Source organism: Nannospalax galili, unplaced genomic scaffold, assembly GCF_000622305.1.
Source record: "Nannospalax galili isolate Female #2095 unplaced genomic scaffold, S.galili_v1.0 scaffold98, whole genome shotgun sequence".
Lineage (NCBI taxonomy): Eukaryota > Metazoa > Chordata > Mammalia > Rodentia > Spalacidae > Nannospalax > Nannospalax galili.
The window spans coordinates 472,470-496,832 of record NW_008342013.1 but is presented as its reverse complement, the minus strand read 5'-3'; the positions used below and the strand labels follow the sequence as shown (position 1 = coordinate 496,832).

At 37.5% G+C, this 24,363-nt stretch overlaps 1 protein-coding gene across 1 annotated transcript in view; it reads right to left on the bottom strand.

Annotated features, from left to right (window-relative positions):
* The window catches only part of Ccdc171 (coiled-coil domain containing 171), a 484,039-nt gene that overhangs the window by 242,676 nt on the left and 217,000 nt on the right, over positions 1–24,363 (bottom strand). The window contains exons 17-18 of the mRNA XM_029565763.1: positions 14,091–14,595; positions 13,173–13,289 (exon numbers count right to left, since the gene is read on the bottom strand). Of these exons, the coding sequence (XP_029421623.1) occupies positions 13,173–13,289; positions 14,091–14,595 (622 nt within the window). The remainder of the gene's footprint in view (positions 1–13,172; positions 13,290–14,090; positions 14,596–24,363) is intronic.

Genomic DNA, 24,363 nt, shown 5'->3' with positions numbered 1-24,363 from the left:
AATGCTTGTGTTCAGTTTACTGTTTTCTTTTTCACACAATTTAGATTCCCGCCCAGGGAGTAGTGCCACCACCAAGGGCAAGTCTTCCCATTTCAATTAACCTAATGAAGAGAATTCCCCACAGCTATGTCCAGAGGGTGGTCTCTCAGGTGATTCTAGATCTCATCAAATAGACAATTGAGATTAACCACTATAAGTATACAGAACACCTAACGGACTTGGCCAGAGAAGAATTTCTTCACAACATATTATACACAAATTGTCAAAAAAATACAAAGCACAGAAATAATAATCAAAGCTATAAGGAAAAGCAAGCCAACTCACTAACAAAGGAAAGAACTCCAGAAAAGCAGCATAGCATATATTAGTAATCCTAAATGCCAGGAAGGATGGAGCAAGATATTTTAAGCCTAAAAGTAAGTAACTGATAACCAAGATAGCTATATCCAACAGTTATCTTTTGTCAGTGAAATAAGAATATATCAAGACAAGCACTGCAAACTACACAGTTCCCAAGAGCCAATCCAGCACTACAAAGGAGACTTAAAGGAACACTTTACACAGAGAAGGAAGAAGAGAATCTCAACCAGGAGAGCACAAAAAAGAATAAATTTCACGAGAGCAATACATGTACAAACAAGGAAGGAATCCATCACCTTCAACAAAGAAAACCATCCAACACACCTAATACTAATAGAGAAAAAGAACAAACAATAACCCAAGCAACGGGAAAAGCACTAATAAAATCACAGAAATTAGTCAATATCCCTCCATAACAACCAGAATAGCAGACTAGAATATAAAACTACATCAAACTATCTGCTCTCTGCTCAGTGACAAAGACTCCCAAAGAATGAGTCCAAGGATAGAAGTCAATCTTCTAGAAGGGAATGAAAACTAAAAACTAGTTGGCATATCTATTCTGCCATCAGATAACCTATGTTTCAAACCAAAATTAGAATTGATGGAAGCTACTACACATTATTACTAAAGGGAACAATTCATCGAGAAAATGTAGCAGTTATAAACACATATGCATCAAATATTAGGGTTTCTAATTTCAAAAAGCAAATACTAAAACAGCAAAAGATCAGATTAGTTTGATGCAATAATAGTGACTTCAGTACCCATTCTCATCTTTACACAGGCCATCCAAGCTAAACCTGAAAAAGAAATTTGAGAATTAAGCTATACAATAAACCAACTGGCCCTAACATATATCAGAATATCCCATCCAATAGATACAGAATACACAGAAGCCTTTGGACCTGTCTCTAAATAGATCACATATGCCAAAAAAGTGAGCCTTAGCAAACACAAAAATTGAGATATTCCCTTACATATTAGAAGGTCACAGAGAAAAAAGCTAGACGTCAACAGTGAGAGCAACCATGAAAAGCACACAACTACTGGGACACTGAGCAATATTCTAGTGAGGGGGTCATTAAAGAAATGGTGGAGAAATAAAAAAAGGTCCCAAATCAAATGAAAATGAAAGTACAACTTGGGATATTGATGAGGTAATTATTTTAAAAGTTTATTGCTATGAGTTCTGAAAAAAAAAAATCAGAGAAGTCGAAAATAAACCACCTAATGATGAGCCTCGAAATCTTAGAAAAACAAGAATAAGCCAAGGCCAAATGCAGTAGGTGGCAAGAAGTAAAAAAAAGATTAAGGCACAAGTTAATGAAAACAGGCTAAAAGAATACAGAGAGTCAATTTAACTTAAAAGGTTGTCCTTTGAAAACACGGTTGACAAGCCCCTAGCCAAATGACCCAAAATTAATAAAATCTAGATGAAAAGAGGGTATTAACAGACACCAATGAAACCAGAAGATCATTAGTGAATATTTCTGAAAAACTCATCCCCCAAGAATCTAGAAAATCTAGGAAAGTAGATAAAAGTATAAACAATGTAATGAGATTGAAGCAGTAATAGTCCTCCCCTCACACAAAAGCCCAGGTCTGGACAAATTCATTGCCAAATTTTACCAAACCTTTAAGAAATAGTTCACTCCTCAAATTTTTCTACAAAACAAGGGAAAGAATACTACCAAACTCATTCTACGATCCAGTATTACCTTAATTTCAAACTGGATAATGACCTAACAAAAAAGAAAACTATAGGCCAATTTCTCTCACAATTAAAGATGCAAAAATCCTCAATAAATGCTTACAAATTGAACTGAAGAAGGTCATAGAATATGACGAAGGTGATTTTATTCCAGGGATGCAAGGTTGGCTTGACATGACAAATTAGGGCCAGTGAGATGGCTCAGCAGGTGGGAGCACTTGCTTCTAGCCTGACAACTTGCGTTTGATTCTGAAACCCACACGATAGAAGGAGAGAACTGAGTTCCTCAAATTGTCCTCTGACCTCCACACATGTGCAATATGGCACATACCCCCGACCCCTACACACACAAAATAACTAAATAAATGTTAAAATTTTTATATGTACAAATTAATAAGTGTAATGCAACCACACATAGACTTAAGGACAGAAATCACATGAACTTCCCAGACACAGAAAAGACCTTTGATAATGTTCAACATTCTTCATGTTAAAAACCATGCAGACAATATACGCATACACATAAAATAAAAATACTAAATAAAATGAAAAAAAAACTTTGAAGAAATTAGGATTAAGGGAACATACACTATAAAAAATTGAAAGCATTTTCTCTGAAATATGGAATGTGACTGAGTGCCACTATCACTGCACATCATGCTTGAATCTTAGCCCAAGCAAAGAGAAATGAAAAAGAAGCAAAGGGAAAGGAAGAAGTCAAGGTATCCCTATTTGTACAAAACATGACCCTATACTTAAAAAACCTTAAAGACTCCACCATTTTCAGCAAAGTCACAAGGTACAAGATCAATATACAAGAAATAAGTAGCTTTTCTATATACCAATAACAAATTTGTCAAGAAATAAATAGTGAAAAAATTCTACTCAAAACAGTTTCAAAATAAGATGGGGAGGGGAGGAGAAGGAAGAAATCCTCATCCAAACCAAGGAGGTGAAAGACTGCTATACGAAATGAAAACTGTAAAGTACTCAGGAAATTTTAGAAGATGGAAAGACCTCCATATTTGTGGACTGGCAGAAGTAATACTGCAATCTAAACACTCCGTACAACCTGTATCAAAAGTCCAATTACATTCTTCTTTGGACCATAATAAACAATCTGGCTGGGCATGGTGGTGCATGCCTTTAGGCTAGCACTCAGGAGGCAAAGGCAGGAGGACCCCTGTGAGTTCATGGCCAGCCTGGTCTACATAGTGAGTTCCAGGCCAGCTGAGGCTACAGGGAGACCCTGTCTCAAAAAGACAGGAAAAAAAAAAAATCCTAAAATTTATTTGAAACACAAAAATCCCAGAATAGCCAAAGCAATCCTAAGCAAATAAATCAGTGCTGGAAGTACCACAATTCCTGATCGAAAACTATACTACAGAGTCACTATTAGGGTTTCAAACCTCAGCAGCCCTCCCCCCAACCCCGTGTCTCCAACAGGGTCTCACGGACTTCGGATTTCCCAAGCCCCTGAGAAAAGGGACCCGAGCTGATAAGCACCCTGGTCTTCGAAGTCAAGGGAAGCAGACTCTTCTAAAAGGCAGCCTGCCTTTCCTTTCAGCTCCAAAGACAAGGTAAGCAGATTCCACCTTTTAACCAGAGACTTCAGGAGCCGCTTTACTACAGCAGCTTTTCCCCTATCCTAAGAGGACAAAAAATAAACACTTTCTGACCCAGATCCTGGCTGGCAGACTGACGGAGCCGAGTTTACAAGCCCCGCTTTTCCTGCTCCGCCCGCCTAATTTTTTCCAAAGAACTTCCTGCCTTCTGCACCCCAAAGCCCCCTTATATAAGCCCCAGCTCACGATCCGTGGGCTATTTTCCCTTCCCCAAAGGGAACTGTCCCGTGTCAAATAAAACTCTATCCCGCTGAGAGTTTTAGCTGTGTCTTGGTGCTTTTTCCCCCAATCAACTCTACCCATTTACCTATCAGTCACAATAACAAAACAGTGTAGTGCTTTCACACACACACACACAAAAAAACAGAAATATAGGCCAAAGGAATAGGGAACCCAGCTATAACCCCACACAAATCCAGCCTCCTGATTTTTTGACAAGGTTTCAAAAACATATATACTGAAGAAAAGATAACTTCAACAAATGACACTAGGGAAAGTGAATTTCCACATGCACAAAAATGAAAGTAGATCCATATCTCTCACCTTGCACAAAAATCAATTCAAAATGGGTCAAAGTCCTCAATGTAAGACCTGAAACTTTGAACTGCTAGAAGGAAAGGGGTAAAGCACATGAAGATATTACCAAAGGGAAAGATTTTCTGGAAAGTAGTCCAATAGCACAGGAAATAATTTCAAGAATTGACTAATGGGATTATTTGAATTTGAAAAGTTACTGTACAGCAGATCCTATTCTCTTAGCCTTGGGCACCCACCCACCCGCTTTTGCTCTCAGCACCCCAGATCTCTGGACTACCCAGCCACTGCGTCCTAATCCCCTGCACTCAGACCAGCTCAATTTTTCAGACTACTTTGTTACAGCCTTCACAGTCTGTTCCCACCCCCAGCTTGCCTTGAATTCCCCAGACCAGCCTTCTTCCCAGGTAAGTCTGATCCCACCCACTGTGCCTTGAGTCCCCTACATCCTGAGCAACTCCAATCTCCTCCACCCCACATCCTGTTTTCCTTCTAGCCTTGGGCACAGGTCCCTTTTGCTCTTAGCATCCCAGATTTCTAGACTACTTTCTTAACCCCACGTGGTGGTGAGCTCTCCAAATCCCACCTTGCCCATCTCCTACATTGGGACCATCTGCAGCCCCTCCCACTGATGCAGGGCTAGAGTTCTCTGCCTTTTAGGAGGGGCCTAAAATTTTCCAGACTGCCTGAAAGTGCCTGAATCTGACCTCTGCTTGGTGTTGAGCTTCCCAAATGCACTATGCTCATCCCCCTATACTGGGCCAACCTACAGCCCCTCCTACTACTGCAGGACTAGACTATCCTGCCCTTTAGTAGAGGCCCAGATTTTGCAGACTGCCTGCAATCACCTGAATCCAGCCTCCATCCAACAAGCTTCCCAAAATTGTTCTGTGCCTCCTGGCTAGAGGTGGCCAGATCTTAGAGGAAGCCTGAGGGCATCTGATTCTCATCTGACTTGGGCCTTCTTGGGAACTCCTGAGTAGCTGGACTAGAACAAACTGGTCCCTCCAATATAAAATCAAAAGGGAGAACCTGAAGCCTAGACCAACAAGTTTTTCATATCCTATAAGAAAACAACCAAGCCACATCAAGTATAAAAACAGAAACAAGGGGCTGGAGAGATGGCTAAGCAGTTGAGAGCACTGACTGCTCTTGCAGAGGACCCAGGTTCAATTCCCAGCACCCACATGATGGCTATGATCAGTTCTTAATTCCAGTTCCAGGAGAATCTGAAGCCCTCTTCTGACCTCCCCAGCATTGCACGATACATACATGCAGGCAATACACTCATACACATAAAATAAAAATAATAAAATATTTTTTAAAAAATTAAAACAGAAACAAACTTCAACTCAACAAATGAAGGCTTAGGTATCACACCAGAATCACAAACAACAAAAGAAATCCACATGCCAAAATCAAAACAAAAAGTAATATGAAAAACCCAAATAATATGTCCCCACTATACACCAACAGTCCTATAGAAGAGTTCTGCTATGAGAACCCCCTAGAGAACCCAGGACACAGAATTTAAAAGAATAATTACAAACGTGATCAAAGAATTCAACAAATTTAAAGAATACACAAATCAAAGAACTAAAAGATGATAGGAAGAAACTTCTCACTGAATACCCAAGAGTTAGAAATATTGAAGAAAACTCAAGCTGAAATTATAAAGGAAGTGAAGCATTCAATAAACCAATTAGAAGCATCAGGAGAAAGCTTCCTCAAAAGAATGAATGCAATGGAAAACAGAATATCAAGACAGGAGGATAAAGTTGAAGAACTGAAATGCTCAACTAAAGATTATGAAAAAATTTAAAAACACAGGAATGGAATATGCAGGAAATGTGTGGCACCATGAAAAGGCCAAATTTGCACATCATAGGCATAGAGGAAGGAGAAGAATCTCAGGATAGTAGCAGTGACCAGTTCTTCAAAAGGATTGTAGAAGGAATTTCAGAAAAATTAAAGAAAGACATGCCCATACAAATACAAGTGGCACATAGAACACCAAAGAGACAGGACCAGAAAAGAAACTCCCCATGGCACATCATAGTAAAAACACTAAATTTACAGAACAAAGAGAGAATACTAAAAGCTGCAAAAGAAAAACAACACAGCACATACAAAGGAAAATCCATCAGAATTACAGCTGATTTTTCAATGGAAACTATGAAAGTCAGAAAAGCCTGGACCAAAGTATTCCCATTTCTAAATGACCACAGATGCCAACCCAGAATACTTTACCCAGCAAAAAAAGTCTATTATACTTGAAGGAAAAAGAAAAATATGACATGAATAGGCTGAAAGAAGTCATGTCCACAAAACCAGCCCTTCAAAGAATTCTTGAAGCAATACAAAGAGCTGAAGAAAGGAATGACTATACCCAAGGGGTAACAGAAAGAAACTAAATGAAGGTATAACTGGAAATGCAGTTAGACCAAGAATGCAAACAGAAATCAAAATGATGGCAACCAATACACATCTTTCAATAATAACTTTAAATATCAATGGACTGAACTCCCCAGTCAAAAGACACAGGTTAGTTGAATGGACTAAGAAACAAAATCCATCTTCTTCTTGTCCACAAGAAACCCATCTCATTTTCAAGGACAGGCACTACCTTAAGAAGAAAGGATGGAAAAGAATATTCCAAGCAAATGGCACTAAGAAAAAAGCAGGAGTTGCAGTCCTAATATGTGACAAAATAGACTTCAAACTGAAACTAAGCAGAAGAGATAAAAGGGGTCACTTCATTCTGATCAAAGAAACAATTAACCAAGAAGATATTATAACAATGAACATATATGAACCAAACACTCGTGCACCCAACTTCATAAAAACAGTACTACAGGACTTTAAAACATAGATTAATCCCAATTTACTAATAGTAGGGGACTTCAATACCCATGGTCTCCATTAGACAGGTCCACTATTTCCACTCCTTTTTAATATAGTGCTTGAAACTCTTGCTAGAGCAGTAAGACAATATAAGGAAATTAAAGGAGAACTAATTGGAAAAGATGAGGTCAAATTATCCCTTTTTGCAAGGTGATTATTATACTTAAGAGATGCCAAAAATTTCACCAGAAAACTACTAGAAATGATTAACACATTCAGTAAAGTGGCAGATTATAAAATTAATCTACAAAAATTAGTAGCCTTTCTATATACCAATAATAAACAATTGGAGAAGGAGTACATGGAAATCCTCTTATTCACAATAGCCTCAAAAAAAATTAAATATCTCAGAATTAACTTGACCAAAGACATTAAAGATCTCTATAATGAAAACTTTAAATCTTTAAAGAAAGAGGTTGAGGAAGACACAAGAAGATGGAAGGGCCTCCCATGCTCAAAGATTGGAAGAACTAATATTATGAAAATTACCATCCTACCAAAACCCATTTAAAGATTCAATGCAATTCAATCAAAATCCCCATGTCGTCATTCTCACAGAACAATAAAAAAACCCTTCTAAAATTCATATGGAAGCACCAAAGACCCCAGATAGCCCAAGCAACCCTGAGCAGAAAGAGCAATTCTGGGGGGATTACTATGCAAGATTTCAAACTGTATTATAGAGCTATAGTCATAAAAAACACCATGGTACTGGCAAAAAAATACACCAATAGAGCAATGGGACATAACTGAAGACTCAAACATGAGTACATGCAATTTCAGTCACCTGATATTTGACAAAGAGGCCAAAAACAAAACTGGATCTCCACCTGCAGAAGAATGAAACTAGACCCCTATCTTTCACCCTGCACAAAAGTCAACTGTGAATGGATCAAAGACCTCAATGTGAAACCTGAAACTCTGAAATTGTTAGAAGAAAACATTGGCAGTAGCCTACAAGATATAGGTGTAGGAAAGGACTTTTCTAAATTGGACACCAGTTGCACAGGTATTAAAATCAACAATCAAAAAGTGGGACCTCATTAAACTAAAAAGCTTCTTTACAGCAAAAGAAACAACCAAGGAAATGAAAACACACAGAGTGGTAGAAAATCTTCACCAGGAACACATCTAACAGAGGTTTAACATTCATATATAAAGAATTCAAAAAACAAAGAAGCAAGAAAGCAAGTGATTCAATTGAAAAATGGGCTAAGGATCTAACCAGAGATTTCACAAAAGAAGAAATAAAGATGGCTAAGAATCATCTTTAAACGTGTTCAGCATCACTAATAATTAGGGAAATGCAAATTAAAACCACTTTAAGACTTCACATTACCCCAGTCAGACTGGCTAAGATCAAGAGAACAAATGATACTAAATGTTGGAGAGGATATAGCAAAAGGGGAACACTCATCCACTGCTGATGGGACTGCAAACTTGTTCAACCCCTATGGAAAGCAGTGTGGAGAACTCTTAAAAAACTACAAATGAACCTACCATTTGACCCAGTTATACCACTCCTTGGCATATACCCAAAGGACTCATCCTTTTGAGATACTTGTGCATCTATGTTTGTTGCTGCCCTTTTCACAATAGCTAAGAAATGGAAGCAACCTAAGTGTCCCTCAACTGACAAATGGATAATGAAAATGTGGTACATTTACACACTGCAGTTCTACTCAGCAGTAAAGAAAGATGAAATAATGAAATTTGCAGGTAAATGGATGGGACTGAAAAATGTTATACTAAGTGAAGTAACACAAAATCAAAAAAAAAAAAGACATACACCCTCCCTCATATGTGGATTCTACCACCAAATCCTTATATATGAGTATGAAGCCTGGTGTAACTGCAGAAATCAAGATAATGAAAAGGAACCAGGGAGATAAAAAGAAAGAAGGAACCTGAGAGAGAAGAACAGTTAGGAGACTGGTGTTACTAAAGGAGAAATGGATAAAGTGGAGGTATTTAAATGAAAGGGGGAAGGTTGGTTATACAAGGAACTATGGGGATAATGAGAAAGAAGGAGCTCAAGAGAGGTGGGACCATAGAAGACTGGGATTACCAAGGGAGAAATGGGGAAAATGGGGACACTAAATGGGGAAGTCATGGTGGAAAGGTTAGACAGGGAGAGAAAGGATGGATAAATAATGCCTAGCTAGTGTAAAAAACTAGAGGAAATCATATTAGTCCAACAACCTAATAACAAATTAACATACAATATCTCTACATGAGTCCATGTGTATAGCTAAAGGCTACATAACAAGAAACACTGCCAGAAAGGAGAAAGCTTCCTTTGAGTTGTTGGACAGTGTGGTCCAAGAGACTTCCAAAATTACACAGGCTTGCCACAGCCCTTGATGGCCTCCCAGAACCTGAAGGTAAGACCCTACTGCTGAAGCAGAACATACTTGAGACACAGGATTTGGAGCAATGGAGCTGGGAATGACCTGGAAGCCACCTCCCCCGAAGGTTAGCTCTCATAACTTTGGAGAGCGCTACAAAAGGGGCTAAGGGAGAACATCAATCAATGGTTCAACACCAGGCTCAAGACCGAATAACCACATCAATGACCTTCACAGCATACAACATTGTTGCAGTAGTGGCACTTTTATCTTGGGGCAATCAACAGCTACATAATTAAACTAAAAGCCCACTCAATGGGAGGAACCTCATGTCTGATACTGTAAACATAGCTAAATACACATGGCTGAGGAAGTCATAGATCTTAGAGAAAACCCCAAGTCTGTCACAATCCTAGACTAATGTAATTTCTTAGTGTGTGAAAAATATGTATCCTTATATTTACAGACAAATATTCCAGCCACCACTCATCAAAGAAGTTTCTTTTGCACCAGGCAGAGACTATTGCAGAGTACCACAACTGGTCACAGACATTGTCTGTGAATTGCCCAAGTCTCAGTGGCACATCTACAATGCAACCTCTACACATAAAGCTCATGGAATATAGAACTGAAGTAAAGAAGACACTAATGAATATCTCAGTTCTCAATAATGAAGCTCCCTCATGCGACAGAGGGCCATGAACACAAAAGGTCACAAATGGTCAAAGCATAGAGACTAAGAGTCTGCAGAATGCTGGTCCTTGGACAGGACTCTTATATTAATCTACACCCACCAGAGCTCAGGAACCATTGCAAAAGAGGGGGCAGAAAGATTGTAAGAGTCAGGGAGGAAGTGCATATAGAAACAGAGTCCTACAAGCTCCTGGAACCCTGCTCATATGAACATACAGCAATGGTGTCAGCATGCACAGGACCCACACAAACTCAAGCAGACAAAAACCCAGCATAGAACTGTGGAAATGGACAGCAGGCCCTAATCTTAGGTGCAAAAATATTGGCAACTGATTACTAGTGGGTGAGGAAGAACTGATCTTCCTAAAGCGAGAGACTCTAGATAGGCTGACTAGACCTCAGTAGATGAACTGGCACTGAGGGACATATGGGGACACTAACTTGACACAGTGGGCCTTAAGACAAATGACAGAATGTATGAATTCCAGTGGGGGGCTATGGGAAGATGCCAGTGGGGAGGAAGTGTAAAAATAATTAAGAGGGCTGGAGAGATGGCTCAGTGGTTAAGAACAATGGTTGTTCTTGCAGAACACCTGGGTTTGAATCCCAGCACCCACTTGGCAGCTAACAACTGTCTGTAATTCCAGTTCCAGGGGATCCGACAGCCTCTTCTGTCCTTCGCAGGCATTGCATGACACGGGTGTACTTACCTACACACAGGCAATACATGCATACACATAATAAAATAAAATAAAATAAATAATAAATAAAATTTTTAAAATGATTGAAATTGAGATGGTCTGTATGAAATACACAAAAATTTAATTTAAAAGTATTTTTGAAACAACAAATTTAAATTTAAAAAGTTACTATACAGCAAAAGAAACGATACCAAAGTAAACAAAGAGCATACAGAATGGGAAAAAAAAATCTTCACCAAGTATACCTAAGACAGGTGGTTAATATATAAAGAACTACAAAAAATAAACAACAAAAAAATCCAGTAAAAAATGGGCATGGTCTGGATATACAGTTCTCAAAAGTAAATATATAAATGGCTACAAGTATTTGAAAAAGTATTCACTATACTTAGTCATGACACAAATATAAATCAAAAACACCTTGAGATTCTATCCCACGCAAGTCAGAATGGTTATCCTTAAGGGAAAAAATATACAACAAAAAAAATTGGTTGGAATGTGTGGAAATATAAATTAGTTCAGTCACTACAGAAGCCAGTGTGGATTTTCCACAAAAAAGTAAAAATAGGACTATCGCGTGACCTACTACGCCAGAGAAACCTGCACATCCATGTTTACTACTGCACTATCACAGTAGGTAAGAAATGGAGCCAGCTCAGATAACCATCAACAAATGGATGGGGAAAAAAGAAAACATGGAACATATACAAAATACTATTATTTGACTGCAAAGAAAAATTAATCAAATTTATAGGAAATGGATAGACAAATACTGCATGTCTTTTCTCATATGTAGAATATAGATTTAAATTTGAACGTGTGTGTACACATCATGTGTGTATGCACGTCAGGAAAGTAGAAAAAGGAACGTGCATGGAAGAAAGAGCTCTTCAGGGACAGAGGGAAGGAAAATATGGAATAAATGTATGATGAATACAGAAGGAAATGAATAATAAACTATAATTACATATATGCATTAAAATGCCATAAAGATACCCATTACTTTACATGTTAACTTTAAAAGTATTTAAAAAGAATATGGCTAACACGTCATCTATTTATTCAACTAAATCCTAGCACTATTATTTTGATCTTTCAAAATGGCCTGCTTTTGCTTTGAGCCTGTAGTACCAAAATTCTTCAAATAATTTAAGAATTTTTTGACTTCAAACACAGTATGTTAAGAATTTACTAATGCACAGCCAGGCATGGTGGCACATGCCTTTAATTCCAGCACTTGGGAGGCAGAGCCAGGTGGATCTCTGTGAGTTCAAGGCCAGCTTGTTCCACATAGAGAGTTCCAGGACAGCTGGGCTACAGGGAGTAAAAAAAAAAAAAAAAAAAAAAAAAAAAAAAAAAAAAAAAAAGAATTTACTAATGCATTAATATGTTCATGATTTACAAATATCAGCGGATCAATGGCTACACTTAAAATTTTTTTTTAAAATCATAAGCTTCCTAATAGAAGAAGAGTCTAGGTTTACATACTTGAAATTACTGAAATTTACATACAACTGTCTTAAAAATTAAATTACATCTTATAACTGTCTCTTTTATGCTTACATGTCATCAAGCAGGCAAATTTTAAGAAGATTTTACTAACTTTACTATTAATGTATCATAAATGACTATAACTAGACCTCTGGTAGAGCTTACCCAAGGTACATCCAACATTTCTTTTGCTTAGGAAAAACTAGTTTTCATTACACTTTTCATATACACGCACACATAAAAATATACAATCTCAATCATTAAAAAAAACACAAAATTTTAGACCTTTGGAAATCACTGGTTAGAGGAGACATACATACATACATACAGGGTAGAAAGGGACAGACTATTCAGATTAACTCTACCTAAAATAAATAGGAAAAAATTTTTAAATATGTATCGCCAAATGAACAGCCTCCCACTAGCTCAATTATTCATCAAGCTTCTGAAACCAAAAGACCAAAATGAAAACAGTGTCTCTACCACTTAATACAGAGAAAACTAATGATTGGTTGATTTCTCATAGGAAAAACAGATCACAACGGGGGAGAAATGAAGTAGATATATTTACCAAGAGCTGTCACTTAATTTCTCTCATAAATAAAGACAAAGTTCACCATCAAAATATATATTCATTTACTGTATCTTTAAATATAGATTTAACTATCTTTCTGTGGCTAAATAAAAGAAAAAAACAAATGCATTTTCCTCCCAAATAGTTTATTAGAATTTGTAGCATAAAGAATTTCTGAGCATTTGCTTTTAAGTATATTTTGTAAGGGCATAAAAGAAGTGACCATACCTGTTTTACTAATGACTTCTTGCAGCTCTGTCATAGAACTGATTATAGCAGCAAGAAGGTCAGAACTGGTGAGCCAACTGAGTGCTTGCAAACAACGTTGCTGCTCCCGTTGATGTTCTGCAAAAACATGAAACAGTCATTATACGATGCTACAAATGTTGTTAGAATCCATACATAAATTTCATAGCAGTGTTCAGTAGTTAAGAAATAAATCAAATTTGTATACATAACATTCCCTAGTACAGAAAAATCTAAAAATGTTACATTTGATTGACCTAATATTAAGTAACTGCCATCAAAAAGGACAGAGAAGAAATTTTCTTTAGTTTCAGGAATATTACAATGCCTGCTTTTTTATGAGTTAGCTCTCAGGGACACTTGATGCAGGTAGAACACTTGTTTACTATGAGTGTAGCCCTAGGTTCAATCCCCAGCACATGCATTTTCAAAAGTTAACAACTGAATCTTGTTTCTTCAAAACAGCAAAGCATTCAAAAAAAGTTTGCTGGAAATTTCACATTTGCATCACTTTTTTTTTTTGTCTTTTTGAGACAGGGTCTCCCTGTAGCCCCAGCTGTCCTGGAACTCACTATGTGGACCAGGCTGGCCTTGAACTCACAGAGATCCATCTGCCTCTGCCTCCCGAGTGCTGGGATTAAAAGTGTGTGCCACCATGCCCAGCATTCTTTTTTTAGAGATGTTTAACTCTAATTATTTCATTCTGGTTTATACACATATACTGGACTAAGTCAAATTATTTGACATATTACATAATGGTTGTTTACACATATAATGGACTAAGTTATACTATTTGACATAGTACATAAGTCTTTGACAGTTTAGTATAATACTCAACTAGATACACATTGTACTTTACTTACATGTAACTTAGGTTTTAAAAAGCACAAGTTAGCTTACTTGGAAATTTATGCTTGTCTTTGGGTTCTCCTGTACACACTAGTATTCCTACACCTTCTTTAAAACTTTCCATCCAGGTAAAAAGAGAAGCACATGATTGGCCCAAAGTCTGGAGTCTATTGGCTGCCAAAATTACAATAACACCTCTCCGGAATACACGTATCAATCCTTTGAATGGTTTTTTCTTTATTTTGGTGTCTTCTTGTTTCTTTTCCTCTATTGTTGACAATGCCTGAGCTAGAGTTCTAATTTCCAGTTTGAACACTTCCAAGGTGTTGACTTGCTCCTGGAGATAATCTCTCTGTGTGGATAAGGCAAACGATCTGCTATAGAGGGGATACAAGGCCCCAGCCATTAGTGCACATGCTGCCAGCAAGCATGTCTGTTCCCTTTGAGTCTTTGACAACACATTTTTGAAGTGAGAATTTTCTAGAACCAGTTGTTCATGTGACTTCTCAATATGGCTTAATTTTTCCATATTTTTTTCTGCAATTTCTTGAAATTTCTAAAAAAGAAGTCAAGCAATAATTTGGTCATGAAACAGGCATTTTACTAATTTTTCTTAATATGAAGGAAAAGCTTTGGCTGAAACAACTTCCCCTTCAAGTGATCAATGTTATAAAATACCCAAAGAATCTGTAATTTATATGAGCAACAGTGAGCCAAGAAGCTTAGGTCTGAATGTGTGCATTGACTTTTAACACTTCTTAATAGAAGGTGCACGTACAATGTAACACACAAATTTAGGAGTACTTCATGAATTTCCTGTATACTTGTGCATAAATACACATATTTAGAAAAGGAAAATGTGCCTTTTAAGCATATTTCTTTTTTCAACTCCTCAATAATTTTATTTCCTTTTAAACAGAAATTATATTGCAAATTGAAGCTGTTCTATAGTAAAAAGATACTACCTTTTTGCAAAAATAAACATAGGAATAAATCAATGATGGAAGAACAGTGATTGGCTGTCTGCCATCTACTGATGAAAGGAGACTGACTCAGAACATTCCCCCTTATTTCAAGTTCTGACTTTTAAGACATGCAGCAGTTCCAGAGAGTGAAGGAAATACCAATTGTGAGCTGGGTCTCAGCAACTCTCTAATACTTTTTGCTTAATTATGGTTCTTAGAATTCAAAATTTAACTTGAAACAACAAAAAAATTGTATAAACCATATTTGAATCACTAGAAAATAAACTGGTTCTATATGAAAATTAACCAGGGGAATCCGAAGCGACATAGGTGCATTCACATACATGCAGGGCAATACACTCATACACATAAAATAAAAATAATGAATAAAAATATAAAGAATATTAAATATAATGATTATGGCTTGTTCTGGCAATAGATATTTTTTTAAGAATAACAGATTCTTCTATTTATCATTCAATAGACATTACAGATTACTCACTAAATCCAATATGCTATAGAAATAGAAAAGTAAATAATCAGTATTATGGTGTGATGTTATGATAGAAATATACCAGATTATCAGAGCGTACCAAAGGGCACTTGACAAAATGATGTTGACAGGCTTTTAGAGAAATATGACAAAGGTAACATGGTAGATACACAATTGAAAAAAAAAATTTAAAACCTACTTCATTAATAAAGAGGCTAGATAATAGCTACTCTTCAATAATTTAACCTTGCAAATAATGATTTAACACCTGCAATTGGAGTTTATTTTCAAAGTGAACTGTCATGACGTAGCCATGAACTCTTTCTTTTGAACAGCAAGCAGACTAAGGGAGCTCAATTTTAGTAAGGTAGTCATTCAGAGACTGAGAAATATTATACTCTGTATCCTTATGGCAAAGTCAAGTTCTGTTTTCATAATGAGAGAATCCTTTGGGGGCATTAAAGAAAATACTTGTCTTTGTATTATTGGTTTAAACTTTACTATGTGTGAAACTTAATGTTTATCTTTGGGAAGAGGTATGTGATGTCTTATTCAAGAGTTATCCATTAGACACCTAGAAGAAACAAAAAGGCACTTCTAAAATCCACACTGGCACCAAGGCCTCAAAAGATACCAACACCTAAAGCAATCATACAAACACTCGGCTGCAGTGGAAGATATGGGTTATCAAAGGCTATCATGGGAAGTGCTAATGGGCAAGTGCAAAATGATTTCAAACTAGCAGATATGATTGCTGAGGAAAATAAATTCTAGCAGACAACATTTCCCAAAGATAGATAGGAGGAGGAGGCACTCAGAGGCACGGTGTATCAGTAGGAGAAAAGGGAAATACACACACAAGCACTGTCTAAAGGATTTAATTCCTTTCGGGAAGGAAAAACTTAGATTTTAGAAATGGTTTTTCTCATGAATGGAACTGGAAATACTATACCAGGTGAGGTAACCCAAGCCAGAAAGACCAACACCACATATTACCTCTCATACATAAACCCTAGCTTAGAACATTTAGAGGGGTGTTCTTACGGGAGACGGGATAGTCAAACACATGTGAGATGAAAAAGAAGGTGAGAATATTGGGGGCAGGATGGTTTAAGCAGGGATAAGAGTGAAGGCATAGGGAAAAGGTGGGTACAGAGAGGGTTGGCAAAAACTAAAGATACATGGAAAAGCTATAATGAAGCCTATTGTTTTATAAGCTAATTTTAAAAGCATAATTCAAAAATAAGCTTAAATAGATAATGCTGCCCCCAGAAGCCACAGGTCATTAAATGAAAATCCTAGTGCCAGGTGGGGGATGCTTCCTTATGAGTTGTTGGTGAGAGAGGCTCCAAAAGCCTCCAAAACAATACAGGACTTTGCTCTTGGTTACCCACCAGAACTAAATGGTATTGATCCTATTACTGAAGACACCACATACTTCAGCTGCAGGACATAAGTCAAGCAGGAAGTGAAATGGAAACTTCCTCCCTGCTGCCTAGTTTTCATGATGCCAGAATAGGCTATTCAGGCTGCTGGGAGAGAAAAGTCATCAATGGTCTTACTCAGCTGTGCACCCTGCAAGTTACAATACTGAACTTCAAGGCAAAATATGCCTATTGGTGTGATTGTTATGGGAGTGACTAACCACTTTCTGATTAGACTTGAGGCCCACTCCACTGGAGGGAATATCTCGTGATAAACCCAGTCAAAAGCCTTGGAGATCATAGGCTTAATGGGGATCCTACAATACTATTTCGCTAAATGGACACAATGTCAAATGCCTTTCAAATATTTATGTTTATACCCAAAGATGAGTGCTGCTCTCAGTCTTAGCCAAAGAAGCTTCTGTTTGCAATAGGCAGCAGTCAATGCAGAGGTTCATACCTGATCCAAGTGCTGAGAAGAAGTATCTGTTGGGTGCTCAGCTCTCAACAGGACATCTTTGTCACCCCTTCAAGCTTCAGGGAACACCAGAGAAGAGGGAGTAGAAACAATGTAAGAGGCATTAGATGGAAAAGAGTGAAACACTGTCTTCTGAACATGACATGGCTGCTACAGTCATGAACTCACAGCAGCCGTGGCTACCTATACCATATCTGTATACCTGTCAACGGTCCATCATGTATAGGGGAGTGGTTTGTTAAGGCCACCCCTCCCTGAGAAACTATTGGCAGTTAATGGTTGCTAAAAGGGGGGAAGTCATTTCTAAAGTGGTATAATCATTGGTATAGCCATAGCTCTAGTATATAACACACACGCACACACACACACACACACACACACACACACACTCATGCAAGTAACCCTAATTCAACTCAGTGAGTCACAAAATAAAGAAGAAGAAATAAATACAAAAGTAGAGAGGATGGCTTAGCAGGAGAGGAAGGGGCAAGAGAGGGCAGTTGAGAGTAAAAGTAACCAAACACGTACAAACCTGAAACTGCCAAAGAATAAAAACTGACATTTAAAAGCACAAACATTTTAAGAAGAAAAGAAATTATTTTCCTGGTTTCTAATTCATACTTTAATTGCCTTTTCTTACACAAAATCTTCCTTTTCTAAGGCTGGGTCCAGTCCCACCTGTGTCAGTTTTGTGATGAATGAAAGAATGGAAGAAATAAAGAATTTGTGTCCTGTCCCCACCCACATCTGCACTGATGGTCAAACTGTGGCATCAGTATTCTACCAGTGTAACTGAACTGTATCCACAAAAACACTCTTAGTGAAGTAAGTAGTGTCCCAGAAGGAACAAGAACATCTGCTCAGCAATACCTACACGTAGATGCAAGACAACCCTGATATAGGGGGAAATCTTTAAGGAAAAAAAAAAAATAACACTCTGGGTATAGTTAGACAAATCATGAAAACATGCATTTGGAAAAATAAAATCCAGAAAACAAGATAACGTACTCTATGGAACTACAAATAATTCAAAAGGCCTAAAGAAGAAGAAGAATCATGGAAATTCCACGTAATAGATAGTTGAGAAACATGTAGGAAGTTAAGAGTGTAATGCCATCTGGAAAGTTGTATGAAGACAAAATCAAGGAACATTATTATACTAGTAATGGACGTGAGAATCAGAAACACTCATAAAAACTACTGAGTCACTGTGGAGTGGCAGGGACATGGGTAGAAAGAACAAATCCTGAAAGCAAATTCTATATTCTCACCACAAATCAGTTCCACCTATTCAGTTAAATGAAAAAAGGAAAATTACAGAAAGCATGTGAAGACCCAAGCAGCAGGCAAGCAATAGCTAGGTAAGTAGAAATAAATTGAACGAACCCCTGGATCTCAGGCACAAATGTGTTCCCAACAAAAATTCTGTGAAAAGAAACATTTGCTAATTTTAACATTTTAAATATATAACAATATTCAATGCCATTAGTCAAATCAAATGGATTGTTGAAGAAAAGCTAAAGGTAAGGTAAGCTCATTATAGAAGATTGAGGGTGAACAGGAGCAAAATAAAATGATATATATGTACATGTAAAATGCCATTAGTAAACACGTTACTTTGCATGATAACAAAAAACTAAAAATACGAAAGGATTTAGCTCATCTTGGCATACAACAAACCTCAAGCTCATGCACAACATACAGTTGGTCCACTTCCAACTGGCCTGAGATAATATTTTATTATAGATAATGAAATAAAACTCAAGGTCCTTCTGCTGGGTTTATATCATCTTATTGTGTAACCTTACTGTCTTAACTGCACCAAGTCTTTCTCTCAAGTCGCAATGCTACAAGGCCCACCTTTTTCCACTGTCCTCAAGCTCTGAAGGAGGAGGCTTGGTCTGCTCCTTTACATTAACTTTACTACTTCATGTCACAATTTAGTATGCCTTCTAGTTCCCTAGGTCATCTGCCTTTGGTTTCCCCTCACACCGCTGGAATTCCAACATCTTCAGAGTCCATTTCAACTCTCTATTCTGACACATTTTACTATTATTCTCATTCACAATGACCTTGGCTTTCTCAGAACTTACAGACCACTTAGTATCACTACCTGATACCTTCTGATTTCCTGTGTGTTTCATGTGTATTATCTACTTTCTCCTGAATAGTTTAGACTGCTTGCTCCTAGAGGACAGGAATCATTTCCTATACTGTCAAAGAATTCTGTACCCTGTAGGTATTTAATAAATTTTGAGTGAATTAAATAACTCTTTATAAAACCATCCCTGGTGCTTAGCAGTGTTTTTTCTATAACAGTAACTGAGTAAAAAACCTAATTGATCAAAAAAGCTTTAAGATGTAAAGGAGAAGAAAATACAATAAAAACTAGATAATTCCCACATATATTTTAGAAGTTTTAAGTTGATTCTGACTCTCCACAGGGACTTTCATAGGTATGTATCATTTACTGGGAAGTACTTCTGAAGAGCAAAGTCTGTTTGATGGTGAGGCTAGAATCATCTATAGAGTAAATATACTTCTTTTTAAAAAAATCCAGTATTCTTCACTCAAGGATAATAAAGATGAATATTTTAAAAAACAAACATAAGAACCATCAGTTTCATATAGGGCAAAAACTTTCCTACTACTGAAATCCAACCCTACCTGAGGGTGTTTAATTTCAAAAAATAACATTCTCAAATTCCTCCAGAAATTCATTCATATCCTGAACAGTTCTGTAATGACTGAAAATACAGGACACATTTTTTATTATAATTTTATTGGATTTTTGTGTATTTCATACATAAAATCATCTTTATACCCCTTTACCCCTTCCGCTTTGGCACCCTCTCACACCCCCCCCACTAGAGCTCATACATTCTGTCATTTGTATTAAGGCCTATTATGTAAAGTTAGTATGCCGAGATGTCCCTCAGCGTAAGTTCATCCACCAGGGTTTAGTCAGCCTATCTAGAGTCTCTCTCTTCAAGAAGATCTACTCTTCCTCAGCCAGCAGTAATCAGCTGCCAATAATTCTTCGACTAAGATAGGAGCTTGCTGTTCATTTCCACAGTTTTGTGCTTGGGTCATGTGCATGCTGACACCATCGTTGTAGGTTTGTGTGAGAAGGGTCCCTGGTGCCTGTAGGACTATTTCCGTATGGTCACGTACCTCCTCCCTGGTTCTTACAATCTTTCTGAGGACCCATTATCTTTTACACAGATTTCTTTAGGATAACAAAAGCATTATATAATTTCACTCATTTTTCTTTTCTTTTTGTTAAATTCAAAGTCCCTCCAAAACAGGGAGAAAGGACACTTTCTTTCCTTATGAGAACATGAGCTTCCTGAAACACAAGCTTTGAGGAATGTCTTATTGTCTTGCAGGTCTCTGTAAGCTTTCAAACACTGGGCTAGAAACTCAGGAATAAAATTCTTCTTACTCACTTTTGCTTTTTGTTCTTCATATCAGTACAAATCACAAAGTGGACTTCAATTAAAATGTCTTATTTTAAAGCTGTTTGTAAAGTACTTATCTTGTCTTTTATACAACAATACTGATAAGGATGACAACCAAAAATTCACCTGATCTTTCCCAGGAGGTAAAACAAAGAATGTTTTCTGGAGAAATTGAATCTCATGCATTGCTGCTGGGGATGTAAAATGATACAGTCACTTTGAAGAACGGGTCAGTAGTTATCTCAAAAAGCTAAATAGAATTACCATAAGATTCAGCAATTGTGGTATCTGATATACACACAGTATATGTGTGTGTGTGTGTGTGCACATACATACACAAATCAAATTCCCCAAGGATTATTTACTTAACTTAAAAACACCATCGCTATGTAAATTTAGCATGCCAAAACTATGTGCCAAGCCAGGCATGGTGGTGCACACTTTAATCCCACCATTCAGGAGGCAGAGGCAGGTAGATCTTTGTGGGATCAAGGCCAGCTTGGTCTACACAGTAAGATCCAAGCCATCTTTGGCTACAGGGAAATAAACAAAAACTCAAAAAAAAAAAAAGTTTAAGTGCCAAAAAATGGAATATGCCTGTTTATGTGCTTATTTCTAAAGAAATGCAAAAATTATAAAATTCACTTTGGATCAACTAGAACCTCTGGGGCAAAAGTTCTCTTTATCATTAGACAGAATAAATGCACTGATAAAAAACAGATGATTGATTTGCTGACTGTTAAAAGATATTACTATTCATCCCTTTACATTGCTGGGTGGCACAGCCACCAGCTTCCTGGTGTCAGTGTCTTTCCTGGGTGAGTTCCGCAGCGGCAACTGCACCTTGACTCCCCAGGCCTTTTTTACCCTCCCAGCTCCACCACCCCAACTCTCCCCCCGGCCTGGATACTGGCCCATTTCTTGTCATGGTGCCCCAGACCCTTGGGATGATCTCTTGGCCCAAAGTCCAACAGCTTCCTGATCCTTTGCAATAGATCTCTTGGCCCAGAGTCCAACAGCTTCCTGATCCTTTCCCCCCTCCTGGGGGGAACCAACCCAGTTCCCCCCAGGACTCTTCCTGCCCCCACCTCCCTTTGCATCCCTGAGAGGAACAGCCACCAGCTTCCTCGGACCAGCATCTTTCCTGGACCCTGCTCCCAGGCCAGCCCAGCCCCCAAATTTCTGAGGCCAGCATCTTTCCTGGAGAGATCCAGACCTTAGGAAAAAGCCTGAGAGCATCTGATCCTCATCTGACATGGGCCTCTGTGGGAACTCCTGAAGATGAAAGCAATTTGACCTCTCCAAAATAAAATCAAAAAAGAGAACCTGAAGCCTAGACCAACCAGCTTTTCATGGACCCAAAAATGCACTCAAAGTTTACAAAAAGAAGCAGACCTAAACTCAACAACTGAAGGCTTGAGTTTCACTCAAGAATCAGAAACTACAAAAGAAATCCACATGTCAAAATCACAGAGAAAAAAATAACAAAATGAAAAACCAAAATAATATATCTCCACCAAGTACCTACAGTCCTCTAGAGGAGTACAATGGGAACTTCCCAGAGAAAACACAGGATATGGACCTCAAACGAACAATTATAAACATGACAAAAAGAATTCAGTGAATGTAAACAAAGCACAAACAAAGAAATCAAAGAACTTAAAGAAGATTGGGATAAACTTTTGAATGAATTCAGAAAGGAGAAATATTGAAGACTACTTGGGCTGAAACAAAGACAGCATTGAAACACTCAGTAAGCCAATTAGAAATGATAGGAGAAAGCCTCACCAACAGGATGAATGAAATGGAAAACGGAATATCAAGACTAGAAGATAAAGTGGATGAACTAGACCACTCAAGGAAAGATTCTGTAAAATTTTAAAAAACACAAGAACGGAATATGCAGGAATTGTGTGACACCATAAAAAGACTAAACTTATGCAGCATAGGCATACAGGAAGGAGAAGAATCCCAAGATAAAGGTATGGACCAGATATTCAACAGGATTGTAGGAGAATATTTCCCCAAATTAAAGACATGTCCTTACAAATACAAGAAGCACATAGACTACCAAATAGACAAGACCAGAAAAGAAACTCTCCACGGGACATGTAGTAAAAACACTAAACGTACAAAATGAAGAGAATACTAAAAGCTGAAAAAGAAAAACAAGTCACATGTAAAGGAAAACCCATCAGAAAAACAACTGACTTTTCAGTGCAAACTATGAAAGCCACAAGAGCCTGGACCAAAGTATTCCCAGTTCTAAATGACCACAGATGTCAATCCAGATTGCTTTGCCCAGCCAAAATGTCTATTATATTCAAAGGGGAAAGAAAATTCTTCTATGATATAAATAGGCTGAAAGAATTCATGTCCACAAAACCAGCCCTTCAGAGAGTTCTTGAAGCAATACAAAGAGCTGAAGAAAGGAATGACTATACCCAAGGGGTTGCAGAACAAAATTCAATGAAGGTATAACTGTGGAAGTACACAGCTATATCAAGAATGTGAACAGAAATAAAAATTACAGGATTCAATAGACATCTGTCATTGATAACTTTAAATATTAACGGGCTGAACTCCCCAGTCAAAAGACAAAGACTAGGTGAATGGATTAAGAAACAAAATCCAACTTTGTCTACAAGAAACTCATCTCACTTTCAAGGACAGGCACTACCTTAAGGTGAAAGGGTGGAAAAAAATATACCAAGCAAATGGTACTACGAAAAAAGTAGGTGTTGCAATTCTAATATCTGATAAAATAGACTCTAAACTAAAACTAATCAGAAGAGATAGACGGCCATTTCATTCTGATCAAAGGAACAACAGACCAAGAAGATATTACAATCATGAACATATATTCACAAAATTCTGGTGCACCCACCTTCTTTAAAAAAAAAAAAAAAACACTACAGGACTTTAAGAACCACATTAATCCCAATTCATTAATAGTAGGGGACTTCAATACCCCATTGCCTCCATTAGATAGGTCAACACGACAGACCGTTAACAGAGAGACATCTGAATTAAACAATAAGATACATCAAAAAAAAAAAAAAATACCATACATCAAATGGGTCTAACAGACATCTACCGAATAGTCTACCCAAGCACCAAAGAATTTACTTTCTATTCAGTGACCCCTGGAATGTTCTCCAAAAGGGACCATATACTGGGGCACAAAACGAACCTCAACAAATACAAAAAGATTGAAATAATTCCATGAATTGTATCAGACCACAGTGCAATTAAACTTAAAATCAACACCAGAAGAAACCCTAGCAACTAAATGAACACATGGAGATTAAACAACACACTCCTGAATGATGAATGGGTCGAAGGAGAAATTAAGAAAGAAACAAAAGTATTCTGGAACTAAATGAAAAGGACAATACAACAGAACAAAACCTGTGGGACACATTGAAAGCAATTCTTAGAGGGAAATTTATAGCTTTAAGAGCCTACATTAAAAAAAGATTGGAGAGACCACAAATAAATGA